Source organism: Ranitomeya variabilis, chromosome 5 (assembly GCF_051348905.1).
Source record: "Ranitomeya variabilis isolate aRanVar5 chromosome 5, aRanVar5.hap1, whole genome shotgun sequence".
Taxonomy (NCBI): Eukaryota; Metazoa; Chordata; class Amphibia; order Anura; family Dendrobatidae; genus Ranitomeya; species Ranitomeya variabilis.
Window position 1 is genome coordinate 677,545,697 of NC_135236.1, and position 8,849 is coordinate 677,554,545.

Here is an 8,849-nt window from a genome sequence, read left to right on the forward strand (position 1 = left end):
CGTCCAACTTCACCTTTTGCATTAAGGATGGTCCATGGCCAAGGAATCGGCACATCGTGTTACTATCCTGTACTTTGAACCCTAGATAGGTCTACATAACAATCATTAATTTTTAATCCCTTCAAGATTCTGTCCCAGTCTAAACAGCAAAGTTCCCCCTTACATTATGAATGGAATAGGGCAACATGGTCACCACCAAGAACACAAGACCACACAACTGGATTGCAATCATTTATTTATGCCACTGACCCATCACTACACCTTTATATTGTGCATCAACCGTGCAAAGTCACAACATCTTTGATCTGCATCCAGGTCATAAGGTCCAACTTTAAGTCTCTGGTCCTTCCCACCATTCCACCAGTGGGTCCAAATTCACATCTAGTCAGTCCTGATACAGTAAATACCCAGAGAAAGTGGAGTACTTCCAGCTGCTGCCATAAATGGCTCCTCGGTGCAGCCGCAGCCAGATCTGGTCACCCTGGTAAAGTTGCAGGACAGCATGGTTGCTGGCAGTCTCGTGGTCAGGAGCTCCATCGTTGGCGTAGGCCGACACCATTACCTCCTCATTCTTCATCAAGTTGACGTACAGCGGGACATTCACAGCAAGTTTTAACATATGGAATATAAACACGTAGGTGCCGTTAACTGGGCACATGAAACGCCCAACCTGGAAGTCGAAGGTATCGCCCAGATTGTTGAGCAAGAGGTCAAACACGATTGGTTGGTCAAGTGTCCCAGGAGCAAAATTAGATGTTCTGGCTGAGGAGAAAGCTACCCTCATCTGCTGAGGAAGAGGATAGACATGGACCGGCAGTATGGTGGCAGCTTGGCCGCTGCTCATGGACACATCTATTGCCGTCATGCTACGCGAGTCCCCCTGTCCGGAGTCTGTACTGTTGAAACTTTCTTCCATTTCTGGGTTCCCAAGCTGGGATGAATCACTCCAACCTGTTGGAAAAACTATAGATTATAAGAAGGCGTAGCCAGCTCCCCAGTTATCTTCATCTCAAATTTGATATGGCTTTTTAAGTCATCCAATAAACTGACTCTGGGCCAGCTCGACAAGATGTCTACCAGCGACATACAGGGCCAAGCAAAGCCTCAGCAAAGTTGAGCAGTGACCTCGATCAGGCTCCTCAGAGTACGTACTTCTTGAGGTGGAGCGGCTGACCGGAGCGATAGATCCTCGCTTATGGCACAGATGGGAGGTGGCATCCTAAAATGGTTAACACAGAAGTTAAAGAATGCAATGAAAGTCAGCAGCTCATACACAAGGCTAGACAATGTTTCTATATGTCCAACCCAAAGCCATGAAAGACCAGGGGGAAACTAGGAGAGGAGCTATAGACTTTCATCCTCCTATGGAGGTAGTCTTACCCGTGGTATATACTGTGCGATTGTGTAGTCTCTCCCAGGGCAGGGAGCATGTCCAAAGCTTCCATTAGGGGGACATTGGGTTCCTCTATAGGTCTCCGGCCCTAAACAAATAATAAAAGTTTCATTATGGTAAAGAATGAGATCATGTACAAAATACAAGTGCACTTGCCTTTAAAACTTGTCTGGCAGCGATAGCCGTTGGTCATGAGCCGGGCTCCGCGGCTGGTTCCCCTCATGATCCCACCTCTGGTGCCCATACATTGCTGGGGGATGCGAGGCAGGAGGTTGGGGGTGGAGGTGTAGACTGGCATGCTTCCATTGCTCACAGGTGGGATTCCAGGATAGTGACCACCTAAGAGAAGATGGACACAGAAATGGTCTGGGACTTGTGAACACTCCTTTCTCTGGGCAAAATTAGCTCTTAATCTCACTCCTTCCGATTCTGCAGCTCCATTTGTCTGGACAGACTCGTGAGTGCAAACTGAAGCCCACCAGTTACTAACTGCACTACCAGAAGGTTACCAGTCACATTCAGGGGGAAGCCAATCCCGTAGCTTACCTACTAGCGGCTCTGGTATAAGGGAGGGCAGATCTCCACTGTTTTGATCTAGTAAGCCATGAGGAAGAGTCTGAGTACTCGCAGTGCTGTAGGTCTGCTGATACTCAAGGGGATACAGGGGTTCTTCCTTAATATCGATCTCCTGACGAGCCGGCAAGGGAGGGCTCACTTTAAAAACCTGGATGGAGGAGGGCGACATGTTAAAAATCAAATCCCATCTCTAGTCATGACAATACATTTTTAAAAGGGTCCTTTACCCCACTTTTCAACCCATTACTATGGCTGGAGTGAACTGTTTACAGCTATGCAACTCCGATTGGCATGATACCTCCCCCCCAGTTGTGACAGAAAGCACAGAACTCCTGACTTTAGGGTCCCGATCCATGATGGCCAAGACTTACGGCCTGCATTCCTTGGAAGGGAGAAGTGTGCGTGGATGTTGGGGTGCTCCTGGCAGATAATGGGGTTCTTTCCTGTTTAGGCCGCAAGAGTGGCACATTGGTCGGAGTCTTTGGAGACTGCAGCGGCTCGGTTTGCAGAGGCACAGGAGTCTGGAAGGACAAAAATGTATTCCATCAATATGAAACACCATATGGAAGATCCCAAGGCTTCACCAGGGGCCTCCTAATGCTACATAAGCCATACCACCCATGATCACAGAAGATGACTACAATGCACCAATTCAAGTATTTGGGAAATGCCTCTACAACTTTGTCAGAAAGCTGGTGATAGCTCTACGGAAAACTCCAAGAAACTGAAGGTCAAACATTATTTCTGAAACTAGAACAGCTCCTCAAGCCACCATCTTCAGTAGATCCTTTAAGACAATACATTAACCTCAAAACTGCAAACTCACCAGACTTCTCTCTGGAAGAGCCTCAGGGAGCTGAGCGCTTGGGACATAGATAGGTGCTGACACAAGAACCTCCACCTTATGGGCTGGCGAAATAGGAACCTGCTATGGATAGATGGAAGCTCATGAACCTGCACTGCCAAGCCTTATGTAGTCACCAATAGGAGTTTCTACCTACTTTTATGGGGGAGCAGACAGGTGTCGGAAGGTCCTCTGGTTCAGATAGAACAGGACAGACTGGATCAACTGATGGTTCTGTTGAGAGTGGTGGGGTGGAAACCTGAAAAGAATGAACTTTCAGTAGGCCAATACCTTGATGGGCCAACCATCCAAAAGGCAAAAACCAAGAACATGCAGCCTTACAACAGAGCAGACCAGGGGTTGTTATACTGAGGTGCCATATGACCAAAAATGGTTACCTTTTCAGTTGGTACAATCAGATCCTTCAGACCCTCTATGGTTTCACATGGCACCGTTGGAACTAGAAGAAACCACATGGTAATAAAAAAAAAAAAAAAAAAAAAGTTAGGTCATAAGCTACTCCTTGTTAGCAGTTAGACTAGGTCAAAGTAAACAAGAAGTTCTCCACTGTCAGACGCTTTCCGTTGTCTTTGGAGTCGCTCACCTTCTATCACAAGCCCTGGTGATGCTGCTCTTGGAGATGGAAACTCAAAATCCAACATTGAGTCCTATAAAAAAAAATTAAAAAAAAAAAAAAATTATGGGCCTTGATTATATTTGTACAGCATGTTCCCCAAAGCAATCCTTCCCCACCCCCCTCAGAGTAGTCTGGTAGCTATCCAGGCTAGCCTTGCCTGCATGAAGTTGTAGGTGCCTTTGATCTCATCAATGAGATCCTCCAGTTTCTGTTTACGCAGTTCAGGATCTTTCGGAAGAGTTGGTGAGAAGCAGAATTCAGCTGCTGGTTGGGAGGTCACACGATGAGGCTGGAGGAGCAGAAACACCAGAATATCATCCACATGGTCCTCCAGTGCCTGAAGGCTACACAGCAGTACCCTTTATTGCAATGTTGACAAGTCTTTGGCCATGTTCATACTCCATTTTGCCCATGGTGCCCCCAATTATAGCAACCCAAGTTGGGGGAGTGGGGAGAGAATAAGACCACCTCTAGGCCTTTCGTACATGTAGCATTTCACACAGACCTGGGTGCAGTTTTCAGCTGACGAAACATGGGCAATAGAGATCGGTGCAGGGGCTTCCCTCCTCTTCACTGCAATCTGCACACTAGGAACAGGGGGCATCTTCAGATCCTGGCGATAAATGGACACGTTGTGCAAATCAGTAAGAATCGAAATGGTGAATGATCTGTGGAGGTGATAGAATGACTGTGTCCCTCGTGTGCCACCTGTCAATTCTTAGCTCTGAAGTCAACTGTGGCCCACATGGTTGAGGTCTCCAGAGAACAAGCAGAAGAAAACCCTCACCTTGAGTAGAGTCACAACTTTTACTTCCGGTTGAGGTTTTGGCATCCGCTCACGTCTCTAAAACAAGAGACAACATTAATGAAGGCAGAACTGGTAGCTCATGGGTCCAAGATGGTGAGTCTTGTCCACATCCTTAAGCGGATGGTGGTAGTACAGAGAGGGAAGAAAAAAAAAAAATTTAAAAAAAGGGGGGCGGATGGAGGAGGTACCAGGTCTACGTGGCCTCGCTGGCACCTACACCCAGAGGCTTGATTTATCAGGGAATCATAACTGTCCCTGAAACCCAGACTAATTTCACCTTGAAGAAATAGTCACAGCCTTCTCCTTTAAGGAATAACCAATGTATTACGCCATGCCCCATTTAAAAGGCCACGTCCATGTTCCTGCACCAGAAGACCCAGTAGGATGCCAGGTTTCAGATCTCAGAAATACCAGCTTCTTGGAGACTTACCCATTACGCCAGAAAGTCTCTCCCCCTCTATTTTTTGGCAATTAAGTCAAAATTGCGATGTGCTACCACCACACATCTAAGAAACCCCAGCTATTAGATCGGTGGGCATCTAGATGCCAAGACTCTGCACCAGGCAGGGACCGATTACCTCCTTCGGGGCCTCCAGTTCACATTTCTTTGGTTGAGGGACTGCAGGTTGAGGGACACTCTTCGTCTCCCAGGGCTTTGTCAGAGGCAACAGCGATAATGGAGATTGCCACCTCTTCGGTTGTTCTTGGAGCTTCACAGCAGTGGCTCCCGTCCAGGGCTTCATCACCAGCACTGGTTTCGGCATCTCAGTAGTTTGAGGAGAGCGCTCGATTTTTGGTTCACAATGCCTGATGGCGGGCTAGAAATCAGGGGAACAGTTATGGCAGCAGGAAGGACACAAGGTTGCCGATACCAGGTACGCCCAATACAACAAGCCGGCCATAGACTTATCCTAGGTGTCCTTAGAGGCTGAATTACCCGACTCACCGTCATTTGATCCTGGAGAGAAGGAGGGCCTGACTTCACATGCACCACAGAAGACCCTAGGGACATAATCTGCAAGTTAGTTGACATTGATCAATCACTCCACCTGATCTGTACTGTCACAGGTATTTTAGACCCAGCTCTGAGACTTGGGAGTCATCTTGATCCATGCTATATATACACACACACAGACTGAAGTTCCTGCTACTTCCACCCTCCCTCAACATGGCTGTAGTTTGGGTTTTTTTTCGGGCAACCATGCAGGAGTACCATCCCCTTTGTAGGGGTTGAGAGGTAACCCACACACTTCAGAGGAGCCGAACTGCCATACCCAACATGGCCGGTAGACCTAGGTAGTGTTCTACAGAAACAAGCTATTGACCGGTGTGAATAGACCAGTTGTCACCTCCTGCCATGTTGGACTTTACTCCTTGATCGTCTGCTTTAGTTGGAGACACTGGGCTGGTTTCAGTTTTCAATGGTTTCTCTGGTAAGACTTCCGGTTTCTCAGGTGGAGGATCTGGCACACTTTCGAAGTATCCACAGTCCAGCATCCGGGCCACCAGGTCCTTTAGGGACTTATCTAAGGGATACAACCAAGACTTCAGACTAGAGGAAGTCACATGGCAATGACTGGCCATGATGAGTAGATGCTGTGATGTACAACACCCTGGGAGGTCAATATGGAGCACAGGACAATCTACCTCCCCAACGTTATAGAAATCACCACCATAGAGTGAAGGCCAAGAATTCCAGGACTACTCACAGTTCGTCCCAGCCACCGTCTTCTCATTGCCTTCCAGAAGGTTCCACAGATAAACAGACAACTGATCCATCTCGTCTTCTAGACTGAAATGAGACCAACACCAATAACACTGCAGCACAGCGAGTGCAGCGCTGGAGTCCAATACAGAATCAGTAAAAAAAATAGGCGAGTGCAGCTCCGGAGTCCATCTTTTTTTTTTTTTTTTCTAACCATCTCACCTCATGTGTGGAAACCTTTTGTGACAGACGAGTTTGGCGAACTTTGAGAGACCGTCCAGCTCCTTAGAGGAGATGTACATGGCTCCGTTCACGCCATCTTTGAAGTCCTGCTGGACGTGATCCTGGGAGAACGCCTGTAGCAAGTACTGGACCTCCAGCACCGAGCGTAGACGCTTCTTTTCCGCCTCAATCTTCTGGACCTGCTCCCGTCTGACAGATTTCTTCTGAGCCTTAAGTAACTGGGAGGAAAGCAGTAGTCAGTCTGGCCAGCTGTACTGATCCTGATACACTGTAACAAACCCCCAGCTACACATCAGAACTGGGATGAGAGCGGTCACGGGACAACCGTGAAAACCCGAGTTATGAGACGTTTTGTGGGTCTCCAGCAGCACAGAGTATTTCAGGAAACAAGCACACCGACCTCAGACTTACTTCTTGGCTCAGGGATGAGAAGACTTTTTGTAGCTCTTTAGCAAAATCCAGATTGTGGACGACCTCCTCGTACTTCTCCACGGCCTCCTGCAAGACATGCAAAGCTGTGGGGAAACTACAACTCCCAGCATGCAAAGACTTTCCTGCAGATTTACAGGTATTCCATGAGAAGAACCTCAAACATGTCCCTATGATAACACTTCCTGCTCAGGAGCTGAAGTGTCGTCAGAGGGACATTGGCTAGAAATATCGAAGATGATCAATTCTATGCCTTCCTCGAACATGGCAACCAAAGACTAGTAAGAAATAGTGGTAGTCTGTTACCATGGAGACACCCATGTCTGCACAGGAGCTGTGTACACAAAACGGTCAGATTTAAAAAAAAAAAAAAAAAAAAATTAACCACCACATACCAGCTGATCTGGATTCAGAATCTCTCCATTCCCAAGACGTTCTCTGTAATCTTCTAGTTTGACCTGGAGGAAAAAAAAAAAAAAAAAAGTTTATACATTTTCTCATTTGGTAATTTTTTTATTTTTAACAGTGTTTTTTGGTGTCTGCACTCCCAAAAAAATATAAAAATAAAAAAAGATGCATAGATGAAGAACCACATCCCCCCACAACTTACAGACTAGGCCTCAATTACGAAAACAATCGATAGTTGCCCATAGCAACCAATCACAAAGCAGGTTTCATTTTTCAGAAAAGGGAAAATAGATGAAAGCTGAGCCCTGATTGGTTTATTTAGGCCAACACCAAGGAGGTGGATGCAAGGCGGCCATTTTGAATTAACGAGTAAACACGACCTCCGATAGCCCCGTCCTGCGGCACAACGTCGGCCTCTACCTTCTTTTTCTCGATGTTGCGGATCTTGTGTTTCAGGCTGATGAAGCCGTTCTCCATGTACGTCTCGTACACCTGGAGCGGGGGCGCCGTGGACAGCAGCGGGGACTGACCGCGCTCAGGATGGGGCTTACCGTCCCCCGCGAGGAGGGAGCGCTGCCCGTTGCCAGCGGGACTGGATGGCGACAGCTGGACCATGGCGCCAGGATAGCCTGGGGGCAAAAAAGGAATATAAAATACCAGGACGATGCGGCAAAAGTACAACTCTCATCATCTGCCGGTCTGGGGTTCTGTCATAATATCGCCACAAGTGATGGACCAGGGAGACATGGACACAGTATTACGGTGCTTTGTGCACGCAATGGCGGGACCAAGGACGACCAGCTTTCCCCTCGTATCTCTACAACATTTCCAGGTTACTCAAATCATCAAGATACTCAAACAATATGTCGTAGATATTACAACATTACTCCAATTAGAAAAAAAAAAAAAAAAAAAAAAAAAAGTGTATAGTTCTTATGATTCACCATTTCTTACCCCATGTGAAGGGCATTACAGGGGCTTCCGTATGGATAAAAACGACTCATAGTGACACTTATCTGTTAGTGGTCATCTATCTAAGCTACTGCAATGCCCTGCACATGGGGTAGGAGACAATCAGAAGAACTACACTACATCTCTATTATGAGACATTAGCAAAATATTACCCCTACTACATATTGGGATAGGAGCTTGGAGATAGAAATACTGACTTAAAGCAAGTTGTTTATACGTTTTGATGGGAAGAAAAAAAAAATATATATAAAATCCTACAAAGATTACACTGCAACAAACCCTCAGCTGTGATGTTCAATCTGATCACATATTGTATCTGTTAATACAGACTTGTGCTGCACCCAGGGGCCCCACTGGTTCCTAAAATGACAGTTCGGGACACAAATCCAGATTTAGGCTGATGAAAGTCTCTATTCTGATGCACTCGCACCTTTCCGCTACTGCTCACAGTTATCAGCCACTTTATACATCACATATTACTGAAAAAAGCATAGGCAATCAATGAAGGAACCAAAACCTCCCAGGAAAAAAAAAAAACACACAAACTGCACAGAAAGGGTTAATAAACCCATTAAAATATCCCAATTAACAAACAGAGACCCCCAAAATCCCACCAGAAGTTAATTACCAGCGATCACTGACCGTCCTCTGACACAACACTCCGCGATATCGTACCACCCAACAGCTTCCTACAGGAAAAAGCCCACCTGAGCCCAACTATATACACCTGTGCTGGGCGGGGCCACACCTGAGCATTAGCCACACCCACCAGACTGCTTCGCTTTAGCCACACCCACCAGACAGCGGAGCTTTAGCCGCGCCCATCAGACTGCT

At 46.9% G+C, this 8,849-nt stretch overlaps 1 protein-coding gene across 2 annotated transcripts; it reads right to left on the bottom strand.

The window, feature by feature from the left end:
- Positions 1-219: 219 nt before the first annotated feature.
- On the bottom strand, positions 220-8,778 carry CAPRIN2 (caprin family member 2). 2 transcript variants are annotated; one of them, XM_077266942.1, is made up of 22 exons: positions 8,658-8,778; positions 7,464-7,672; positions 7,031-7,093; positions 6,618-6,704; positions 6,186-6,424; positions 5,968-6,050; positions 5,608-5,784; positions 5,205-5,260; positions 4,837-5,076; positions 4,238-4,294; positions 3,956-4,063; positions 3,608-3,739; positions 3,418-3,481; positions 3,212-3,273; positions 2,971-3,072; positions 2,796-2,897; positions 2,341-2,490; positions 1,940-2,117; positions 1,550-1,732; positions 1,381-1,481; positions 1,153-1,219; positions 220-951 (listed from the first exon to the last, which is right to left on the bottom strand). In XM_077266942.1, exons 2-22 carry the CDS (start codon positions 7,656-7,658, stop codon positions 386-388), a joined length of 3,012 nt encoding a protein of 1,003 aa, XP_077123057.1. In that variant the 5' UTR covers positions 7,659-7,672; positions 8,658-8,778; the 3' UTR covers positions 220-385. The 2 variants fall into 2 exon arrangements, with proteins under 2 accessions (XP_077123057.1, XP_077123055.1); XM_077266940.1 differs by having other exon boundaries at positions 8,644-8,753.
- Between the last annotated feature and the right edge of the window lie 71 nt (positions 8,779-8,849).

Bases quoted from the DNA above. Each gene is read 5' to 3' on its own strand.
- CAPRIN2 (XM_077266942.1), bottom strand. From the start codon at position 7,658: ATGGTCCAGCTGTCGCCATCCAGTCCCGCTGGCAACGGGCAGCGCTCC. The intron at 5,785-5,967 runs GTGAGTAGTCCT...TGTATCCCTTAG, and splicing joins GACGGTGGCTGGGACGAACT to ATAAGTCCCTAAAGGACCTG. The intron at 2,898-2,970 runs GTAGGTAGAAAC...ATCTATCCATAG, and splicing joins CTGTCTGCTCCCCCATAAAA to CAGGTTCCTATTTCGCCAGC.